Source organism: Pogona vitticeps, chromosome 1, assembly GCF_051106095.1.
Source record: "Pogona vitticeps strain Pit_001003342236 chromosome 1, PviZW2.1, whole genome shotgun sequence".
Classification (NCBI taxonomy): Eukaryota; Metazoa; Chordata; class Lepidosauria; order Squamata; family Agamidae; genus Pogona; species Pogona vitticeps.
Genome location: NC_135783.1, coordinates 306,107,944 through 306,132,301, shown reverse-complemented (window position 1 = coordinate 306,132,301; position 24,358 = coordinate 306,107,944). Strand labels below are relative to the sequence as shown.

Here is a 24,358-nt window from a genome sequence, read left to right as displayed (position 1 = left end):
AGCAATCTTTTAAATTCCAAAGACCACAGTACAGACAGAACCAATTCCATCCTTAACCATATCAACAACAATACCAAAGATATCACCCTTATCGACAATACAGACCACAACAATCTGACAGATCCTTTCAGGGTCCACCTCCACTAATGTCCTGCTTTTGAAACCAGAACCAGAACAAAAGGGTTCACCAACACCAGCCCTTTTGTAAAACCCAGAAAAAAGGGTAAGCCATATCAACAATATGCTTAAATCCTATTTACTAAGTAACCTTGTTAATTACCAATTTGAAACTAGACTAAGGCCATTTTTCCACTATTGGCAGAATATCACCAATGACAAATGGTTCCTTTTTATTATTACATATGGTTCTTTTATTGAATTTGGCACCCTTCTACCCTTGGGGATAATCAAATCCATTTCTGTTTGGTTTTCCACAACAAAATCTCAACGTTTCTTCAAAAGCATGCTATAATTAGAGTATCACCACCTGATATGTACAATGGCTTTTATTCAAAGTATTTACTGTCCCGAAGAAAGATGGAGGGTTTCACCCTATCCTCGATTTGAGACACCTCAAAAAAAAATTATTTGACCTCGAAAATTTAGAATGACACTTGAAACTATTATCCCTTTACTTTCACAGGGAGACTGGTTTGTTGTAATAGACTTACAGCAGGGGTGTCAAACTCAAATTCATCGGGGGCCGCATCAGCAGTTTGGTCCCCATCAAAGGGCCGGTTGTATCTGTACTGATGGCCTTGCAAGGACCCCATCCGGCTTGGTGGGAAAAGGAAGGAAGAGAAAGTGCCTGTGTGTGTGTGTGTGTGAGAAAGAGAGATACAGGAAGAGAATGTGTGTGTGTGTGTGTGTGTGTGAAGGAAGAGAAAGTGTGTGTGTGTTTGTGTGTGAGAGAGATACAGGAAGAGAACGTGTGTGTGTGTGTGTGTGTGTGTGAAGGAAGAGAAAGTGCCGGGGTCTGTGTGTGTGTGTGTGTGTGTGTGTGTTTCTGTGTGAGAGAGAGATACAGGAAGGAAGAGAATGTGTGTGTGTGTGTGTATGTGTGTGTGTGAAGGAAGAGAAAGTGCTGGGTTCTGTGTGTGTGAGAGAGAAAGAGAGAGAGACATTCCCACCCCACTTCCCTTCAACCTCCCTGCGGGGGCGGAAAAGCTGCTGCCAAGGAATGTCGCCCGCTGGCCCCTCACAGAAATCAGGCCTTTTTCGAGCAAGAGAGAGAACGGAACGTCCGGGAAGGGAAGCGAGCAACCAGCCAGCCCTCCCTCCCTTCTCTCCGCGGCTGGGTCGAACGGCCGCCTCCGACGTTACCCAACTGGGCCGGCGCATCGCTCCGCGTTCCCTCTTCTCTCCCTCTCCTCAGGGCCGCGCTGGCCGCTGCCTCCCGCGTCCCCCCAGCATCGCCTCCCTCCGCCTCGGAGCCCGGCCAGGAACTCCCACCGCTCCCCTTCCCCTCAGGGGTGACAGAGGAGCCCCCTCCTCGCGCGGCCTTGGGAACGGCTCTCGCCTCAGGCTGAGAGCGAGCGAGGAACAGGCACGGGAGGGAGGGAGGGGGAGCAGGGGGCGGACGGAGAGGAAAGGAGTGACAGCGCCACAGCCAATCGGAAGGAGGACGTAGCCTTGTTAACTTGAGCCATTTTTTCAATGAATTTACTCCGTGCAGGCACGGAGTAAATTCATTGAAAAAAAAGGGGGGGGAGGCTGCAAGGCTGGCGGCGGCTCCACGGGCCATCAGACGAGGTCTGGCGGGCTGGATCTGGCCCGCGGGCCTTGCTTTTGACACCTGTGACTTACAGGATGAATATTTCCATATTTCGATTCATCTTACCCACCAAAAATTTTTCAGGTTTCAATTCGACAACATTGTGTACCAATTCTCTTCCCTACCATTTGGAATTTCTATGGCACCGAGAACTTTTACGAAGTGCGTGGCACCAGTCGCAGTGTATCTCCATCTTCAGGGTATAAACATCTATGTCTACATTGACGACTGGTTGATAGTTGTGACGTCTTACCACGATGCCATGAGAGCTACAACCACCACGCTCTACACACTTCGAAGTCTCAGACTCTAAGTAAACTACACAAAGTCTCATCTAAAACCAATACAAACAGTCAATTACATTGGAGCTCTTAATCGATTCTCTTCAAGCCAGGGCTTTCATCCCTTCAGAAAGAATCACAAAGATAAAGAAGGCAATTCTGCCCTTTCGACCTTGAGCCTCAATATCAGCCCACCATGTCCAACACCTTCTCAGGCTCATGGCTTCCACGACATCAGTAATCCAGCATGCATGTCTTAAGATGAGGTCTCTCCAATCATGGTGTCTGTCCCTGTTCAATCCAATGACAGACTACCCATCCACAAAACGACTGGTAACACCAGAGTTAGCCAACCAGCTCACCTGGTGGACATTGATGTCAAATCTCCTGAGTGGACGACCCTTCTTGCCTTTCCAGCCAATGGTGCAGGTTACCACTGACGCCAACCCGTCAGGATGGGGAGCCCACTGCCTTCATTACAAAATTCACAGCCTGTGGACAAAATAAGAGCAATTACTCCACATCAACTATCTCGAGCTCTTAGCAGTCATCAGAGCGTTTCATGCTTTCCTCCCAATCATCGAGGGTCAGACTGTACAATTGGCAACTGACAATACAACGGCATTGTATTATGTAAACAAGCAGGGAGGCACACACTCTTTATCCGTTCTGTACCTAGTCATTGATCTTTGGGAATGGTGTTCCCAACACCACACTTTTCCCATAGCAGTACACATCTCCACAGACAAGAATTATTTGGCAGACCACCTCAGCCGCATGACTCGAGAACGCATGAATGGCCTTTCAGTGGTACCATCTTCCACCAAATGTGCCGTCAGTGGGGAATACCAGTCATCGATGTCTTTGCTTCCAAAATGAACAACAAATGTGAGGTCTACTGTTCTCAAGCTGGAGCAGACAAGAACTCTATTGGGGATGCGTTCATGACAGATTGGAACAGCACATTACCTGTTTCTGCTGATGCCACTCATTCAACGAACAATCATATGAATTCGGCATTTCCAATTGAACCTGATCCTCATAGCTCCCTGGTGGCCGAGACAGCCGTGGTTCACCCACCTCATGCCAATGGAATCATTTCGACTCCCTCTGATCCCCGACCTCCTGACACAGAGCGAGGGGATGGTCTACCACCTGGACCTCCCACAGTTGAATTTGACAGCGTGGAGGATACCCCCACATTGAAACGAGTCTTGGATTGAACTTGAAAGCCATCGACCCAGATCCTCTATGCTAACAAATGGAAAGCTTTTGTCAATTACACCAAATCATATAACTTACTTGCAACACCTGTTTCATTAAGGACATTACTTACCTTTTTACTCCATCTTTTTGAATTTGGACTCTCATTCCATGTTAAAGGTTTATATATCAGCCATAGTTGCCCATCAGCCAGATAACTCTAGTTCACCAAAACTTTTATCTCACCCTACGGTTAAGAAGTTTCTTAAAGGACTCAGCAACATCCGTCCACCGCGCCAACATATCATTTCACAGTGGTCACTGCAAATCGTTCTAAATGTGCTTAGGCGCCCACCATTTGACCTATGGTCTCTTCAGACCTTAAGCTGCTTTCTTTAAAAATATATTTCCTGATGGCTATAATATCTGCCAAGAGAGCCAGCTTGCTGCCCTCCGCTCTGATCCACCTTTTATCATATTTCACCCAGATAAAGTGACTTTATATTTTGATGTCTCCTTCTTACCTAAGATTGTGTCAGAATTTCATCTTAATCAACCAATTGTATTACCATTGTTCTTTAAATCACCATCAACTCCTCTAGAGCATATGCTTCATATGCTCGACATAAGCCACTCTTTGGCATTCTATATTGACAGAACCGAGACTTTCAGAACAACTAACAAGCTTTTCATATGCTTCCATTGTTTTCACAAGGGAGGTCCAGCCTCACCGCAATCCATTTCCAGATGGATAGTCCAGACCATATCTCTGGCTTATGAACTGTCAGGCAAACCACCTCCTGATCATCTGAAAACACATTCCACTAGAGCACTGTCAACATCTACTGCCTTCCAGCGTGGAATCAAGATTCCTAACATCTGTTGTGCTGCAACATGATCTACCCCATCAACCTTTGTTAAACACTACCACCTAGATGTGAAAGCACACAATGATGCTGTATTTGACAAAGCTGTGTTGGCATCCTTCCTACCGTGACATCCCACCATCTGGTAAGTGAAGCTTGCTTGTCACCCATTTGTGTGCATTCGCAGAGGCCACGAAGAAGAAAAAGAGGTTACCTACCTGTAACCATAATTCTTCTAGTGGTCCTCTGTGAAATCACACATCCCACCCATCTTCTCCTCTGTCCGTCACGGGTTATAGTAAATGATTCTTCTGCCTTGCGGACAAATTTTGGGAACTGAGGGGAATCTTGGGTGGGCGGATCATGTGCTCTGGGGGGAACATCCCACTGAAATTGTTACTTTTAGCTCTAGAATCTTCCAAGCAGTTCAGCACAGGCACAGAACAACTTGTTTGTGTGAATTCACAGAGGACCACTAGAAGAACTATGGTTTCAGGTAGGTAACCTCTTATTTCCCCCAAAAAAGGTATACCTTCAAAATTTTACACTGGGTTTTTTTTTTTTTTTGAAGTTGTAGTTTATGCTTTTTGTATCTGAAAATTTCCTGCCTTTATTTTTTGCAAGCATATCAGATACTAATACAGTTAAGTAACTGTACCCAGATCTCTTACTCAGCTCAACATAAAGTTCTCTGATAGCAGAGCATCTATGGCCAGGCAAGTATCTCACCCATAAAAATAAGTAGACTCACCATAACATTCTGCCTATTGTACGTAGTATTTCTTTATTAGCCAGTAATAAATGGCATCTGAATTGCATGGGAAACGTCAATCTTTTTACTAACTTATACCCTCCTTTAACATCTGCCGCTTTTGGTGATTTCACAAATCAATGTATTTGAATATCAGCCATGCTCTAACTACTGCAGCAGATATGAAGCTTGCTTGTTCAAATATACAACAATTATATTTTGTGAATTTATCTGCCATTCTAAGGATTTTATTGTAGCTCTCACTTTCTTTACAGTCTTTCCATCAATGACTCCAGTGAATGTTACACCAAGTTTTAAGCGTAAATATGCTGCCGATTCCTGTCAAGGCTTCTCTAGCAAGAAAAGGAGATCTATCAGACATAACATGGGTCTTGAATTGCTACCAAGTAGCCTTTTTAATATTAGCTCAACACCTGGATCAGGTAGGGTGAATATTATTTATAATCTCTCCAGCTCAATTGGTATAGTTTTTCTGTCTTCTTCTAACAATGTTTGTCAAGTTGCAGTGCAGTAGCTGTAACGACAGAATAAAGTCTGTATTTGTAATCCTCTTGTTTTACAGCTCAATCTGAGACAAGCCCTAGTATCTCACTTGAGCATTCACTATCTACCTCAGTCACTAGTGAAAAATACCTGCCTAGGATAGGAAGTCGAAGAAGCCAAAGGATTGCCAACAAAAAAGTACAGAGGTATGTCTGCCAAAATGTTGGTGTTATTGGAACAGAAGGGGAAATGTTTCATGTTTGTTTTCTGATACCTAAACAAACATTGTAATCTTCAAAATGGCTGCATGAAATCCCATGATTAAACTGCATCTTTTGGTTTCAGTTCTTTGAAAACCAGAGCTGATATTTTGGTTCCCATATTACTGTTTTTCATTTATTCTATGTTTGAGCTATTTGTAAACATTCATTTAGTATGACAAAACATGCAGGAATGTCCTATTCATCCTTAGGAGGCTGACTCTCATCCTGTTTAAGCTACCTACTTGTAACATTGAAGTATCAGAGTTTCCGAACAATATTCCTCAGCTTATTTCTGATTGCTTTCAGGGTTGAATCTGGGAAAATGGGTTGTTTTTCTCCTAAAATTAGCCGAAAAGAAATGATGCGCAAGTCGCTGCGATTAAAATTTATTCTGGGAAGGAGCAGCAAAGAGGTATGATATGCATTTCTTACAACCATATTTCACTCCATTGTGAAGTAGTTATTTTGAGTCCTATCAAGTTTCCTGTTTCTCAATTTTAGTATTCTATGGTTCAAACAGCATAAATTACCTGTAGAAAATATCTGATATTGGCGGGGTGGGGTGGGGAAAAGAAAGAATAGCTTGGCTCTCCTGCTTTCTAGTAATCCTGTTTCATTTGTAATCCCTTGGCTATAAAATTCTTTTACAGGATGTTCTTTGGGGACTATTAACTGTTACTGGGGAATTGAAAAGATAATCTCTATATAACAGAGGACACGTGAAAAACATTCCAAAGCCTAACATTTTACGTTAACTACACAAAGCTGTCTGCTACTGCCTTGTCTTCCTAGTTTCATCCTCTCTTGAGTCTTATTGCTTCTTAGGTTCTAGTAACTGACGCCTGACAGTAATTCCCTTGGCCTTGATTCTTTATCACCAGCTTCTTTTCCAGCTCTGGCCTACTATCACCTCATAAAGTGCCTCTCAAATATCTGTGGATTGGGCTGCTGCTATCACTCCTGGCATAAATTCCCAAACTGTTTCCAGTTCTTCCTAGTACAAATATTTTTTTTAAACTTCAAAGACAGAAAATCATTTATGATGTCAACACAAAACTTTTAACTGCTCTTTCTTTTTTAATTTCAAAAGAATACTGTAGTGGAGAATCTGGTTAGCAAGAGATCTGAGCATATTGGTCGTCGTCTTGCAAGCCAGCAAGATACAGAAAGTGGAGTGGATTCTGTAAAGGCAGTTGCATTATTGAGCCCATGTACTGGTGAATCTGTAATAAGGAAAGGTAAATATAAGTTCTTAGTGAATGAGTCTAAAGCTGCTTTCTGTATTTGATTCACAACATAGGCCAGAGTCCTTTGTTGGGGGGGGGAGGGGTGAGAATGAGCACAATGATAATCATGCAAGTAGTTTCCGTCTTTGTACTTGCCTGGCAGGTCATCTATCACAACACTTACACATTTGTTTAGGAATCAGTCACAGGAAGAAAAGCCTGCCAAAGGGAGGGAACTCTTGGTTACCATTGTGCATGAGGTTTTTTCCAACAGGATTACTGTAAACAGCCCCGTATCTCCAAAGAGATTTATGGGGGTGCAGGAAATCGGGACGAGTAAGAAAACCAGACAAACTTCTAACTGCTGAGCAGAGCCAATTGAACTCAGCCAAGTTCTGTCTAAATTTTCTTCCTCAGAGGCCAATCTCCTTATTAAGAAAGCAACACAGTCATAACCATGAGATATACTCAGAATGATTTGGCTCTGAAAGTTTGGTAACAAACCCACGTGGCCAATTAGACATTCAGCTGGTCTGTTCAAGAAACAAAGCTTCTACATAGAAATCAATCATTACTGTTTTATTAAAAAGAATTACTTTAGAAAAGGTTTCAGTTGATAGTAAAATAAGTCAGTAGGTACATTTTCATTCAAGACCAACGGAACACACCACTCCCCCAGTCCAGCTAAAAAAATAAAGAAATGAAACTATGCTAACTAACAAAAAGCATAAACAATCCATCTCACGTGTCTTGGGTCTTCAAAGGCTGATGCTAGATGAAAACCAGTCCATTATGGGAAAAGCACGTGTCTGCCCTTTTCTCAGGCAAACTCCATCTTTCTTCTTCTTCCCAGAATGCCTCCTGGGCCTTGTTGTCCCGCCTAACTTTCTCAGGGAGCTTCAGTTGTTATCATTCTTTGTGGCAGAATTATTTTGACTACGAAACTCTCTGCTCTCTGCTCATCTTAGCAACGAGATAACCAGAGAGCGAAGCTTCTCTGGAACAGCATGTAAAACTTTCCTACTACAGAACAGACTTTAAATCAAAATGGATGCTATTGGGACAATCTTAGTACTACATATCCCATTCTAATACACATAAAAACACAAATCATCACAATTACTACTCATGAAGAGAAGATATAGATTCGTAATTGGATTGAGATAGTCGGCCCCTTTAGAAATGTATAAAAAGTTAGTGAGTTAGTGAGTCACATAGTACAGTCCAATTTTATCTTATGTACTTTGTCTCGCTTTCAGACTTTCCCCCCCCCTTGAGTTCATAAGAAAGCAAAAGTAGGATAAATCAGCAGTGATTGCCTCATACTATGCGTATCTAGAAAAATAATGTGTGCCAAAATAATGTGTAATGTGAACAGATTGTCCTGCTCAATATTATTTTCCATAATTGTTTTATTTTACACTTATACTATTTTTCCTTTTAAGCCATCCTTAGAGTATGGTTGAAGTATGGAATAAAAATCTATATAGCCAGAAAAAGATTTGTCACGTGGTCCTTGAAGGTTAACCACGGTGCCTCTCTGTTTGATTGGCATTTTTTAAAAAATCTTTTCATGCCACTAATTATTTTCATTTCAGCACTGATAAGCTATTCTCATGAAACTCTCTGCTTTCTGCCCCTACGGCATGCAGTCACCTTTAGGCCAAAATCCTTCCTGGCTGCCTGACCTTAGGAGAGAACAGGCAGGGCTGGTCTCAGGCTCATTACAAATGTGTTCTGAAGGACTGCAAAATGAGCAGGCTTGAGAAGACTTATATCTTCCGCTATGGAGCCCTACTGTCTTTTCCTGTGGGCCAACAGCAGCATGCTATGGGTATACTTTCTCTTTTCCAGGTGAAACAGGCTCTTAGGAGGCAGGGTGGGGCAGTCTACAGGTTCATGCACATGTACGTATTTCAGATTGCAAGTGATTATTCCTTGGCCCCATCTGTCTTTTGAGGTGTAAAGAAATTAACCCAACAAGCTGTCTTAATTGAGTTCCTTTTTAATACAGTGGTGCCTCGCTTAACGATGTCAATTGGTTCAAAAAAACCCATCGCTATGGGAAAACATCGTTAAGCGAAACACCGTTTCCCATAGGAATGCATTGAAAACCGGTTAATCCGTTCCAATGCAAACAGATTACCGTCCTTAAGCGAAAATCCCCATAGGAAATATCGCTAAGTGAAACAATGTTTCCCCCATCGGAAAGCTATTGAAATACGTTGAAGCCGACTCAGTCCATTTCAATGGCTTTTCGATGTCTGTTTTCGCTCACTTTTAAGTGTCTTAAAATGTTTGAAACCTGTTTTAAATGCTTGGAATCGGTAGTGCACCTTGTGAAACCTATGCACACTTAGTTTGGCTTTGTTCTGAGTCTTCGTTAATTTTTGGTGATTTTTTTTCCCCATTTAAATCCATTGAACGGACAGTCCAATGCTTTTCAATGAGGGGAAAACAAAAAATCACCAAAAATTAACAAAGACTCAGAACAAAGCCAAACTAAGTGTGCATAGGTTTCACAAGGTGGACTAACTATTCCAAGCATTTAAAACAGGTTTCAAACATTTTAAGACAGTTTTAAATGAGCAAAAACGGACATCGTTAAGTGAAATTCCCCCATAGAGAACATTGTTAAACGATGCAGAAAATTCCTCAAAGAAACCCATCGCAAAGCGAATACATCGTTAAACGAAGCAATCGCTAAGCGAGGCACCACTGTACTTTGATTTTTATTATTTCAGAAAACTTCCTGTGCATCTTGCTTCCTGCTGCAAACACTGAGATGTTTGCCATCTATCCAATAGACCTGAAATGCAGCTAGAAAGCCCCAACATAACAGACACCATTGTGTCCCTGTAGGCAAAGACAGACCAGGATGGTGTGACGGTTCGATCACCTCCCAGTCCCTGGGTGACATTTTATTTCACCTCACATAGTCAACGATGGAGGTGTTTAGAATTAATGGTGGAACTGTGGTATTAATGTTAATTTAACCTGTGAATTATACTTTTGTTGAGATTAAAAACAATATGTTCTTTTTAAGGTCCCCAAAACTTCAGCAAGTCAGAGGAAAACTTGCAAATTGTCAAACACGATAAGCAAGCAAGCTACCGAATATCTTGGACTGGCATCAGTAACACAGAATCTGAGAAGACTAGTAGTAGAGGTACGACATCTATGGCTCATCTTGAAGCAGAAACCTCTTTCTCAGAGCCCAATCTTACATGTAAAGGATCACCAACCATTCTGATTAAGCCTAGGCTCCTAGACAAAAGAACCAAACAGGACTGCAATAACCAACAAGCATCCTTTTGTGAAGATGAAAATAGATTGACCACAGACACATTATTGAAAATTCAGAAAGCATTTTCTGAATCTGGAAGCAATCTTCATAACTTACTTGAAATTGAGTCCTCAAAATCAAACTTAACTAGTGGAACAACATGTCCTTTAGAAGTGAATCCAGTTTTTAAAATGAAAGCTCAGGAAACGTTAAAAATAGAGCAAGAAATTCTGTTTACAAGCCCTGGTGGTGAAGCACACACTGTTGACAAACATCTGTCAAATGAGAATCAAAACAATGTGACAGATGGAATTCTCTTCCAAAATACTGCTGAGGTAGATTCTTCAGCTCGTGATTTAAACAAAGATGTTGGGTCAATGCAGGAGGAGCAACTAATTGCAAGAACGCATCCAATTACCCAGTTAAGTAGTACAAACGCTCTGCAAAAAGAGATATTAGAATCCAAGGATGAATTCACCTCACAAAGAATGATTAAAGATGACAAATTTAAATGCTGTAATTCAGAGCTTAAAGAATGTCTTGAATCAGGCCAGCTTTCCTCTCAATTCTCAGAAGGTGGAGAGATAAACAGCAAATGTTGCATTCACATGGGATCATGTGAGAAATCTAAACCTTCACCTGCAGGAAAGGTTGCTGACCATATACATTGGTTCAACAAACTTTCATTAAATGAACCATGTTCTGCAACTAAAGCCAAGCCCCCACTTAAGTTCCAACGCACCCCTGTACGTCAATCTATAAGGAGAATTAACTCCCTTTTGGAAGCTAATAAACAGTCAATTACTTGTAAACGAACAAAAGCAGACAATGACTGCCCTTTGCTTGTTAAATCTGTAAGTTATGAAACGGCACTGTCCTCCTGTGGCGAAAGAATATCCAAAACATCTACTGTGTCTCAGCTCCCTTTTGAAGCAACATGCAAACAAATGTCTACAAGTGATCAGTTTGATCAAACTTCCAAATCCCATCAACAACTGGCATGTCCTTGTACTGGGACCAGTACAACATTCAAAGAGACAATAACTACTAGTCATTCCAGGGCTGTCCTTGAGGATGTAACTAATCATGAAGCATCAAAAACTGTTGTGAAAATGAAAACAAATCTAAATGTTTCAGTTGGTACACCTGATAAATGTGTTATCAGGAAAACTGGGGAAACAAAGGTTCGCTATAGAGGATCTCCAAGGAACCCAATGGCTACAACAAAATTTCTTCCAGTTGTTAAACCTCTTGACTTATAAGTTTAACAATCCAATACTTCTATAGTCTTGCATCTGTGTTTGCATATTTAGGACTGCTTCCTTAGAGATGAGTCCAGAATCTTTTTGTTTTGTTAAGACAAAATAGCTCCTTCTGTATGTATGCTATTTTTGATCTAGCTAAGAATATCACTGATGTGGGGAGATGATGGTGATTTTCATAGATTTTTCCCTTCCATGGCAGCCCTTTATATCCCTTTGCCTAGAATCTAAATTCAAGGTTTGGGGAAGGTGATGCTGGGGGCTGTAAAATGGAAGGGAAATAGTATGTATGCTCCTTGTTTCCCATTGACGGGAGCATTCGGAGCAGAAATCTGCTCAGGAAATCTTTCCACCAGCATCAAAGAAGCTAGATCCAACCCATCATTTATTGTTTTTCTACGGTTCTTAAATGTATTTCTTTAGAAAAATAAAAGAATTGTTTTCATCCTGCTTTTAAAGCAAGGCTGTCTCTAAAATTGTGGTTGAAATTTGACCAAGTAAATTTGGTTAAGGTAGCATTTACTTCATTGCTCTTAACTGAGATTTGTTTTTATATTTTGACTGGACTTTATGAGGGGGAAATGTGCAAGTCCTAGGAACTGGACTTAAAAAAAAATTACAAGGAGTTGGTTTCTAGCTGATCTTTCCAGAATGTTCATAAGGAAGCACAGTCTTTACTTGAATTGTATAATACTGCTTGGTATTCTGCAACATGGACTTCTTGCAACATTTAAGTGACTGTATATGCCTGGCACTGGTACTCAAATTCTTTTGGGCAGGGTGGGCATCTTGTGGCCTGTTGTGGATTGCAATGCCCATCAGCCCTAGCCAGCATAACAGTGATGAGCAATGATGCCTGCAGCTGCAATAAACATCTGGAGTGGTCACATTTCACTTTTATGTGCTCTTTGGCAGCAGTTTTTTTGTTTTGTTTTTTATTTTAAAGAAACTAGCAGCTTCTGATTAGAGTTGTACTTTTATTGACCAAATGTCAACCAAATAAAATTTTTGGCATATTTAGCCACCTTTCTAGACAAGCGTATACAGTAGTTGTAAGTGGATGCTTGCTAAGGTTACTAGCGTAATGTATGGGAGAAAATTCCAGTGTTGCTGGATGTAATAATTTTTGTTTCATATTGAGCTTTGAGGATGAGGAAGCACAAATGAAGTTGCAAGATTTTGTGTGTGTGTGTGTTTATTGTAGATAATTACAAAAGTATGATTCAAAACAAAATTGCTGATTGTGTCACTGAATCAAAGTGTACAAAGCCATATCCATTCTGTTCATTTGCACAGGTAATGTGATAAGTTTACTGTAGCATTGAAACTGTTCATATTTGCTCAGAGTGTATTTAATTTAAAATTTAATTTGATTTTTCCCTTAGCATTTCTGTGTACTAGGATTTCTGATTAGAGTGTCAAAAATCCATACAGTATTCTAAAAATAATAAAACATTTTTCCTGTATTGTGTAAGATTGTTATTACAATATGGCATTATAAAATGATTATGCTTGCCAAAGTAAGAAATAAAATTATATAGATAGCTGGGTCTCCTACTAGGATATATGGGTAATGCTGAAAAATACCTCTTTAATATGAAACTAAAAAAGAGTATACAGTAATCAGTTTTTTTTCCTTAAAGCTGTGGTGGCCTTTGAGAAGCCTAGTTTGATGTTGATACCAGAAAAGGCTCTAGAATAAACAGTCATGTGTGCCCATTTAGGAAAGACACATTTCGGAAATATTATGAAGATTATGAAGAAAATATTATAGGTTTCAAAAACATATGTCAGATTTTTTTTTTAGTCAAAGTTTGGTAGAGGAGGGAATGCTGTAGATGTTGTGTACCTTGATTTCAGCAAGGCTTATGACAATGTCCGTTGTGATACCATTGTTGGCCAAGGTATTAAAAAGTGGGCCAAACAATAATACTGTTAGTAAATCTGTAACCAGTTGATGGATCACACCTAAAGAATGTTTACCAGTGTTTTCCCATCATTAACAAGAGTGGTGCCAGAGGATTCTGTCTTGGGCCTGTGTGATTGGGTTCATTTGAAACTTGGGACAGTTCCTCAGTTTTGGCAGGAAATAATGACTGAGTCTTTTTTGAAATGTTTGGAAGTTCAATTTTATTAACTTTAGGTGTCTCCACTTTTACTTCAACTGGATCGAAAAAAGACAATTCACGTAAATGTCCGTAGCTAGACGAGGTTAATTCTTCTTGTAAATTTGGATAACTCACTGGGGGGGCTGGCCCAAATTGCTCTCAATCTGTAGGATTCCGCAGAGGGGTACTTCTCAGCACGCATATGGTGCCAAGCCCAGTCCTTTTCCTTTGGAGGCTTGTTGTGTGTTTGATCCGGCTGGATCACTTTCCCCCATCTTTGTCCCCACGGGAAAACAATCACCGTCCATTCTTGCGTCTCAAACGTATTTTCTCCTCTTTTCACCTCTGGGTCTGGTAGTAAACCTCCAACCCTTAAGTTAGGGAAGTCCTTCAAAAGACCTTGTGTTCTCATATGTGGAATCTATTCCTCCTTTATCTCTCCCCCTGCTTTACCATTCCTACTGCCGAATCTTTTCTCCCCTTGATCTTTTACACCTTCCCATATTGACAATTTTAGCTCCTCCTTTCTTCTTTCTCCTTCCTCCACCAGACAGACTTCTTCCTTTTTCCTCCTCTTTCCTTTTCTCTATCAATATTTTTCTCTCCTCAGTCATCTCTCCCTCTCTGGTTCCCTTTTTCTCTTTACATGTCTCTATGGATGAGGATGGCTCACTATCCTCCTTCTGTCCTTCACAGCCTGATACACTACTCAAATGTTTTTATAAATGACCTAGATGAGGGTGTGGAGGGAATGTTTATAAGATTTGCAGGTGGCAGCAGATTGGAAGATGTAGCCAAAAGGGATGGGACTTCTTATTAAAAATTAAAGAAGAAAACATGAAAAGGTTCTTATTTTCACTTTTGAGTTATTTCATCAATTCCCCCCCCCCAAAAAAAAGCCTTTTAAACATGAAGTCATTTCAGTCAGTGATTCCCAAATTTGCATAACCCAGGTGTTCTTGGACTGAAATCCCCAAAAGCCTTCACCCAGCTGTGCCACTCAGGGTTTCTGGAAATTGCAGTCCAAGAACACCTTGGTTACCCAAGGTTGGGAACCACTGGTTTAGGTGAAAGGGGTACATGAAATTTACATGCTTTTTCTCAGGCCATAGTGTTACAAGTTCTTGTATGAGTAGTCAGAACGTTCAGGAGGGGAGAGTGGGAATTTTAAAAGTTTAAAGAATCTGGATTGGTTGCAACCCAGTAGAGAGGATTGCTCCTTTTTCTTTGCTTGATCACTATGATTGTGCATAGCAAAACTGACACCACCAAGTATTCCCCATCTTGTAACTGCATTTGGTCCTCCTCCCCAGATGTAGAACTTTGCACTCATCCCTGTTAAATTTCATTCTGTTGCTTACAGCCCATTAAACAAGATCTTTTGCCTATCAAGTTATTTTTGAATTTTGTTTCTATCTTCCAAGGCATTAGTTATCCCACCTGTGGCATCCACCCTCGTGCCCCTTTGCTTGACCTTCAAGCATCAGAGCACACGAAGGCAAAAACTCTTCTTTTGCACTTGCTGCCACCAGGTGATCTCTAAATCGCCATTACTTCAGAAAGAGTCAGGTCCACACTTCAAGTTCTTTTAAATAAAACTTGGGTTTATTGATTACAGAGATTCATAAATATCTTCAGTAGATAATCACATCTAAATTTCCCAAACTACACACATTATTACTCTGTCTGGCTTTCCTCTCCTGCCTGACTCTTACATTTCTCTTACTGACTCTCACTTAATCTCCCTTAGTTGACTCAGGCTCCGCCTCTTATAGCATCTCTCCCGGCTCTGCCATTACATAACAAATATGAACCATAGATCAAATAAATAGAGAACGCTACACCACCCAATTTTTATCATTCATAAATTTAATAAGAATTCCCTGCACCTTTTCATCCAAAAATGTTGAAGCGCACAGGATCCAGGAGCCTTGTGGTACCCCACTTGTTACCTCCTCCCAGTTTGAGAGGGAGCCAGTGATAAGCATTCTGAGTATGATTCTGTAACTGTATCCACCTGACACATGCTATCCAGCCAACAAATAGCTTTCTAATCAAAATATGGGGCACTTTGTCAGAGGATGACCAAGACAGTAAAAGGTGCAATCCAAGTCAAATGAAGAATGGTTATCAGCTGGAAAAGCCGCCCCGAGTAGACTTTGTCTAGAGGGGTGGGGTATAAGTCCAAATAAAGTAAAAAAGACAGAAGCTATAAAATAGCTCGTGAATATTTGAAGGGCAGTCATGTTGGGCAAGCTTGTTTTAGTTGTTTATAGCTCCAGATGGTAGGACCTGAAATAATGGATTCAAATTACTGTATGAGAAGGTAGATTTTGCCTAAATATTAGGAAGAACTTGTCAGTAAGTGCTTTCAACAGAACGGACTGTCTCAGAGGGCAGTGGACTCTACAGGTTTGTTTTTAACAGTTTGGATGTTCTGTTAAGGATGGCTTACAGTAACTGTGGATTGCCTGCTTTGCCAGGGGGGTTGGCCTTGCTGTCTATGAGGGAGACTTATCACAAAGTGTTTGTCATTGCCATGCCCAAAATGCTCCAAACAACTGAGAAAGAGACAGAGGAAGGAAACTATTAGGTTACTGCAAGAAACAGAGAAACCTTGTATAGCTTTGAAAGCTTTCATGAATCCTTAAGGTCAAAGGCAGAAACATTAGGAAAGATCATTCAAAACCTGAATTTTCAGAGGAAAGACAAGCTATGGAATTCTGTACAGATGTATGAATTCTCTTGAACCTTCACCTTGAATCAAGTTCATTACAAAAACCCAGACAGAAAGGGTAGCAGAGTCTGCCCACAATAGATAAAAACCATCAATTCTGGGAGACACTGGCAAAAAAAAAATTCTTTGGCATTTTCATAAATTACTGTGAAGATTTCCAGCAGTGGGCTGAGAAATTCACTGAGCTCTCTCCTATACATGGCAGCCTTTGAAAACAGCTCCTACAGGTATTTTGTGTTTCATTTTGCTGCTAGTGGCAGAGGGGGGTTGGTAAGGCTAGACCAAGGCCGAATGTGAAGCTGAACACTACAGTCTTAACTGTGCTGGTCTTTACAGCCTGCTTACTAGAGTCCAATCCTATGGATGTTTTATCAGATTTAACTGCCATCTCAGTTTACATTCAAGTGCCTAGATGGCAATCAGATAAAGTTCACACACATGCACACTACATATCTCACTCCAGCAGTTTTCTGCTAGCTGGTGTAACCTTGAAACCCTTTCAAAGAGACCACATTTTCAAACATAACAGTGTACTCCTACACACTTCTACTCAAGAGTAAGAACCAATAATTTCAACAGTGTTTGCTCCCAATGTATTGATTGTAGGATTACATCTACAATATGGTAATAAGGGGAGAAGTGAAGGAACTTTGGCCTTTAGGTATTTTGCACTTCATTTTTCACATGCCCCATACAGGATGTTCAATAATGAAGTATTGTGGCAGCTATAGTCTGAAAGCTGATGATTCCCCACTCCCAGATTAAAACATTTGAACAGCACTGGTGAGGCCTAAGCACAAACCCCATTCAACTGCAAAGCTTCGTGGGCAACCCTTAATCATTCATGTCCTCAAGATAACCCTCCTCACTTGCCAGGTCAGCCCATGCCCTGATACTGCAGGGCCAAAACCTAAAACCCTTATGTAGACACTCATGATATCACAAAAGCAAGGCAAATCAGGGTTATGAGTGGCACTGGAACTGCTTTTGGGATAGGAGAGAAAAAGGCCATGCAAGAATCTAGGTAAAATCCATCTAGTGGAGTGATGGGGAATCTAGAATCAAGGAGAGAGCATCTTACTTGGTGGCTGACAAGTAGCAAAATATTGAGTGACTGCAGTTGTTGCCATCATTCCTGCTATGGTTTGCATCCCAAATAACACAAGATCTGTAGCACACATTTCTAGGCCATGTACTCCTGGGATCTTGAAGGGATAACCAGTTAACCACCTGCCTCCAGGGAGTTTTCTTCACCCCGCAGACCGTATAACTCTGCTGCCACAACTTGTACAAGAACGCTCATAAATTGCAATGCCAGTGCTCCGCTCTCGTCTTGTTCCAAATATGACAACAGCCTCAAGTTCATCTACACAGTCTCTCTCCTCAGTCACTCCCTGGTGTTTTGGGGTGCTGACCCTGAATAAGCACAGCCTTTGCACTGAGCACAAGAGTCAGATGGGACAGAGCACAGATGTGGGTCCAGATTTTAAGCCATCTCAAACATAAACCTCAAAGGTTTCCCCCCCTGCTTTGCTTGTCCTCAAATTCATCTTCTGCCTGGAGACGGGGTGGAGGAGAGCATACCCATCCCTTGAAACTTCAGGTGGTGCCCTGAGAGCCTGTGAAGCTCACATTCTTGCTGTGCTTCCTCAGGAGAAGATGCTGGTAGGAGAACAGATCTGCATGGGGCTGGAAGAGGCCACTGGTTAACCTGCCTGGGTTTCCCAGCTGATTGTTGCTGAGGAAGATGGCCCCTCTCGATATTAATAAAAGTTCGGGTGAGAACTGGGTATGTGAGGGGAGAGATGAGACTGAACTAAATGGGATTTCCCGGCTTTAGGGCCTTCTCTCCAGCAAATGCAAGCGAAAAAGCCTATCTGACGTGTATGCCTTCCTTGGCAACCATCCACACACCTGCGGGGGGGGGGGAGGATGTGGCTGAGGCGCTTTCCCAATCCACCGAAGGGAGGCTTCCCTGCACAGCCTTCCTTGCATGCGCGGGCAGCCTCCCTCTCGCTCCGGTGCCCTCCACTAAGCGGGTGACGCCGGCTCCCCCCCCCCCCCGCTCTGAGTCGCACACGCGGAGCGCGCGGCCGACAAAAATCTCCCTGTTTCCGCGGCGGCGCGTGCCTTGTACATCTTCGTGGGGGGGGGCGCGCATCTCGGAATAGCCGGTGTGACTGACTGGAGAAGGTAGGCGAAGTGGTGGGGCTGGAAGGCGGGGGCGACGACAAGAAAGAAACGGAGGCGGCGAGGGGGGGGGGAGAGGGCGGCGGTCGAGATGCTCTGGAGCGGGAGAAAGGCTCTCCCGAGGCAGAAGCGAGGAGACGGGGGAGCGCGGTGTACGGGGGGGGGGGGGCTGAAGGCCGAGGTTTGGAAGAGCGCACCTGGGTGGCGAGGAAAGGCCGCCCTGGATAGCAAGAAGGCGAATGCTTTTGAAATGCTAATTTGTGCCCCGCATCCTTGGTTTTTCTTTTCAAATTGCAAGAAGGCTTATTTAATGGGTTTGGGCAAAAAAGACAAAGCAGGGGAGAAATATGGGGCTTTCTGGTCTGGCCCCCAAAGCAGGGAGGAGCCCGACAGAAAAGCCAAGGGAACGGCCTCCACCCCCCTCTTTCCCCCTGCTTAGTCCTCGCTTATTTTTTCCATGGTGACATCATCATCATCGTCGTCGTCATCATCATCATCATCATCGATAATAATAATAATAATAATAATAATAATAATAATAATAATAATAATAATAATAATAATAATAATAATAATAATAATAATAATAATATATTGCTGTATGGGGATTTTTTTTTTTTAAAGAGACCATCTTGAAACCGGGTGACTGGAAAGGAATACAATATTGTTTAAAATGTTTCCACATATTGGGGCATAATAAAAGAAATGCCACAGAATAGGTTGGCTGGCCATTCTCTGCTGTTCGTTGTGTTTCCTTCCATTTTGCTACAGATATAATGCTGCATATGCTGCATTCAGTTAGCTGTGACAAGCGGTAGATGCGCACCACCTCCAGCTTGTAGGGAAATTAATTACAGGCTTGAATTTTGTGTACGCTTGGAAAGATTATTTCAGCCGTGCACTTGCTATCTGGAATATGCTCCACAGAACCTAACGGGACTTATTGCTGAGTAGGCATGAAAGGTTTGTGCTGTTAAACTGAATAAACTAAACATGATATTTTGGGGGAGGAGAAACAGGCTGTAAACATTATTCTGTTCATAGGCAGAATGTTTTCTTACTCTTTACAGTCATTTGGGAGAAACCTTTCTGATGGGAAAAAACAAAGCTTTTATACTCCAGAGAATATGGAGATGTGATATTCGTTATATGCAGCAAATACAACAGTCAGTCATTTGACTGAAATAAACAATGGTTACAGCTATATTGAAACTTATTTTCTGTATTGAAAATGATATTTTCATAAGGTAGCCCATATGAAATCCACAGCTGAGTACAGCATTACAGTATTATAGAATTTAACTGCAAAGGAACTGAAGTTTGGAAGAGCTAGTGACTTGGAATCCATGAAGTGGATTGGGGAGCCCTGGTAGATGGCAACAGATAAGACAAGTATAATTCAGTGTATAAAGTGCAGATTTCATTTATAAAGGTTCTAATTTTGTAAAACCTTTTGTTGTAATTTCCCACGTCAGCTTTGACCAATTCCCCCCCACAAAAAATGTATAATTACCATCAATAGTATTACCTTTCATGAAGAATCAGGATTGTGCTTCAGTCTGACTTTTGAGGTTTGCAGGTTCCGCCCTCCATCCTAATATGTCCTTCTTGGCATAACTTGGAGGGAGAAAAAGAAAGTATAAAATGATTGTTGTGGGTTTTTTCAGGCTCTTTGGCCGTGTTCTGAAGGTTGTTCTTCCTAACGTTTTGCCAGTCTCTGGATAGCAAACTGCAACAGAGCATGGACAGAGCTCCTATTCCAGTCCTCTGAAGATGCCAGCCACAGAGACTGGCGAAACGTCAGGAAGAACAACCTTCAGAACACGGCCAAAGAGCCCGAAAAACCCACCACAACCATCAGATCCTGGCCGTGAAAGCCTTCAAGAATACATCTAAAGTATAAAACCTACATACTGTTCATATCACGCCACTACTCCAAGTGATGAGAAGTTTTAGGGGCAATCACACTTAACTCTGGATTAGGAAGAAAGTCACTGAAGACTTATGTGCTACTTGTTCATCTCCTACCAGACATAGGACTTCCTCATTCTGAATCTTGATGTGACATCTCTAGACTGTGTGCTGCATACAAATTTTCTCCTTCAAGTGCTTCCTTTACCTTAACATATCCGATGGGATCCACTGGTGTAAATACTTTGGCTGTCCCCACCAGCACTCACTGCCATTTGGACCCTGACAATGTTGCAGCTTCTTTGTCACATATTTTAAAGTATGCCAGTGTGTGACAATGTGGTTCCTGTCCCCCCCCCCCCACACTGTGCTCTCTGGAATTGCTTGGCCATGGCACAAAGAGTTGTCCACCAAGTGTCTGGTTGGCTTTCAGCCCATTGTGGTGCCTCTGTTGAGCCAGCTCAATTGCTTGCAAGGACAAGAGAAAATCTGTCTGATGTGGTAGTACCACCCGAGTCAAAAGGCCATGTAATAAAAGGTGCTGGGGTTTCTGATCAGTGCTGTAGGGGGCACCCAGGGTGGCTTGCTGAGAACACCCTGAGGTCTGGAGATGGAGCTGACTCCAGGGCTGCCAGCAGGAAGCAACACACCCTGCCCCCCAAATCAAGGGCACCCTTCTTCAGTTTATAGCCCCTGACCTGACCTGCTGTAATGATAATTGGACCCTTTTCTTTGTAGACCTTTGTAGAGCACAGCAGCAAGACCTCCAGCATTATATTTGCCTAAGACACATAAGCCTTCTGGATAGCCGCCTAGAGTGGTCATGTTACCAGATAGGCGGGAAATAAATAAATAAATAAATAAATAAATAAATAAATAAATAAATAAATAAATAAATAGTTTTGCCTCCATCAGAGAGCCTCTGCTCTCTAAGATAATATTGTCTCCTCCTTCAAATGGTTATTTTAAGGTTAAATGTGAATTATGGAGCTATTCCTCTACTTTAAAATGCTCTCTCAATCATAGTTAACTAATATTATGTAGGCAGAATCATTATATGGTGTGCCTTATGCCCAGCAGCTTTTAAAGACTTCAGTCCTACACACATTTCCTTGGATGTGAATCCTGTTGAGTACAATAGGGTTTATTTTGGAATAAACATGCTGTCACTCTACTTTCCCCGTCTCTTTATATGTTTTGTTTAATATAAAGCTTAAGCAAGAACTTAGATAAATTCAAAAGCTTGTATATTGCTATGTGATTTTTATTTGGCTATAATAAAGGCTTTGCTTTTAGTACAGATACCTGTGTATAATTCTTATGGATCAACCTGATTACATGTGCTTTTTCTGAATCATAAGGTATTTCCTGGAAAAATAATACTGTTGTAAAGGAAGAAAATTACAAACTTTATGTAGGTCATGATTTATAAACATCGAGACACGGTAGTATTTCTTCTTTGTAAGCCACACAGTAAAATAAATTGACATAATGGTCAGATAAAGAGAGGATAATGTGTGTCTAGTTGCAGGCTCCTTTTTTCACAGAGTTTTTAAATTTCTGCTTAATATTACTTGAATACTTAACTTGCATGTGACACCTCCAAGTTTCAAAGTCCTTTGCATGCACTAAGGGGAAACCTTATAATATGCCCGAAGCTACAGATTTTCCCTGGCAGTCCTCAGTGTTGTCTTTGAGAATTGAATCAAATAAAAGTGAAAGGGCGCGTAGTATTTCATACCATCATTCACTTATTTCTTGTTCTGTTGACACAGGTTAAAAGAGACTCACAGCACCATGACTTCAGCCTTGCTTCCGAGCATATTATTTCTTCTGGCCTCTAGACTAGCTGTGACGTTTAGTCACAGTCCCAGGAGCCCAGACAGAGTTTCAGAAGCTGATATCCAAAGACTTCTTCATGGGGTAATGGAGCAACTGGGCATTGCTAGGCCTAGAGTTGAATATCCAGCACACCAGGCCATGAATCTAGTAGGCCCACAGAACATTGAAGGTATATATTTGTTATTTTTAAATTATTGCCATCACTAGTATAATTATTTATTTTAGAAATCCATCAATTCATTGTCAATACTGTATTTGCTGTTTTTGTCTAGATGCATATAAAGTCAGAGTATCAGCAACTTAGTATTAGAGTGTTCATTTACAGTTCATCTTCAAATTAGCATGTAAGAATTGCTTAATGTTGCAGTCTAAAACATATTTATAAGAGAATATGTCTGTAATCCTCTGCAAGCTTGTTATTATGTGCTATGAAGTTGCCTCCAATTTATGGTGGTTGGATGACTCAGTGGTTTAAGTATTGTTGGGAATTAAATTCCCCACTGCGCCTTTTGTGAGTAGAACCAGCCTGTGTGTCTTTGGGAAAGCTGAACGGTTCCAGGGTGCCCCAGAAGAAGGGAATGGTAGACCATTTCTGGGTATTCTATATTTGGAAAACCCTGAAAAAGGTCACAATAAGTCAGAATTGACATGATGGCACATGGTTATTTATTATTATGAATGTGGGACATCCAAAATATCCTATAATTAAGAGCCCTCTTGCTAGCTCAAGGCGATGGCTTGTTCAGTTACTCCATCTCACATTTGGTTTTTCTCTTTTCTTGCTGCCTTTGACTTTTTCTAGCATTATAGTATTTTCTACTAAGCCTTGTTCTGTCATTGATATGCCCAAACTACAATGGTACTGTATTGGTAGGTATTTTTGCTTCGAAAGAGAGCTCAGCCTTCATTTGATCTATCATGTTTCCCTGAAAATGAGACAGGGTCTTATATTAATTTTTGCTCCCAAAAACACAATAAGGCTTATTTTCAAGGGATGTTTTATTTTTTTCATGTACAACATTCTACATTTATTCAAATAAAGCCATGTCATCTTCTGGTTGCTGCACAATGGTGGAGGGCGGTGTTTCACTTTATTTGGGGGGTACGTCTTATATTATGAGCATCCTGAAAAATCATACTAGGGCTTATTTTCAGGTTAGGTCTTATTTTCGGGGAAACACGATAGCTGCACTTATATGTCCTTCTGGCAGTCCATGGAATCTGTAACCTGTCCTCCAATGCGACATTTTGAATTATTTCTTTTCTGTCTACCTCACTGTCTATTTTCACATTTGTACATAGTAATTGGGATTCAGGAATACAATAATGTGGGTTGATCTTGGCCCTGGTTTCCAGTGATGAATTCTTATACTTTAGGATCTTTTTTATTACTTTCATAACTCTGCTTCTGAGCTTCTTATTTCTTAGCTGCATTGTCCATTTGGTTTGGTGACTGAACCAAGTCCAACCCAAATAATACACACTTAAGACTAATTCTCATTACATTAGAGGAATTTTAGTTCAGAGTAGCAGCAGCAGTAGTTCAGGGTAGACATGCAAAGGATTACAATTTAGATTGCATCCATTGGATTCAGTAGGCCTTAGTACACCTGCTTACTCTGCAAAATTGTTGTCTTCTGTGTGACTCAAAACTCAAAACACTGCTACCATCTTGTGGATGCAGTTGGAATTTCTTTTGGACCAGTTCTAACCGCATTCAAACTTAATAAGATGTGGATTGTCAGTATGTGTGGAAAAACTCTATACCAGCACGTCCATTCAATTTTGCCAGGTGTCTGGCTTGTTTTAATTATGATGCTTGCTGCTGTAGTCTGTACTATTGTTGTTCTTTTCTGGCTTAGATCTCATTATTAACTGCATGTTTTCCCTGTGATTTTATTGCAGATTTTCTTTTTAATTGCTTATAAGCTCAACAGGGGGCCAAGCTTTTGGAAGGTGGGCTGCAGTTTTTATAAATTAACAAGGCTGGTAGCCACCAGCAAAGATTGTCAATATTGTACATACGTTATCCACTATGGTTACGAATACTGTATTGAGTGGGTCCTATGGGGAGAATCCTGAGCAACCTCTGTGTAGTAGCTTTATCAGCCCTTTAGCTACTTCTTCATTATTTTGAGGAAAAAGCCCAGTAGA

General features: G+C 41.3%; 1 protein-coding gene across 1 annotated transcript in view; it reads left to right on the top strand.

Annotated features, from left to right (window-relative positions):
• The window catches only part of ARHGAP11A (Rho GTPase activating protein 11A), a 66,828-nt gene that overhangs the window by 16,787 nt on the left and 25,683 nt on the right, over positions 1 to 24,358 (top strand). The window contains exons 8-14 of the mRNA XM_078387474.1: positions 5,151 to 5,318; positions 5,459 to 5,585; positions 5,949 to 6,054; positions 6,733 to 6,880; positions 9,915 to 11,413; positions 18,333 to 18,454; positions 22,138 to 22,373. Of these exons, the coding sequence (XP_078243600.1) occupies positions 5,151 to 5,318; positions 5,459 to 5,585; positions 5,949 to 6,054; positions 6,733 to 6,880; positions 9,915 to 11,413; positions 18,333 to 18,454; positions 22,138 to 22,373 (2,406 nt within the window). The remainder of the gene's footprint in view (positions 1 to 5,150; positions 5,319 to 5,458; positions 5,586 to 5,948; positions 6,055 to 6,732; positions 6,881 to 9,914; positions 11,414 to 18,332; positions 18,455 to 22,137; positions 22,374 to 24,358) is intronic.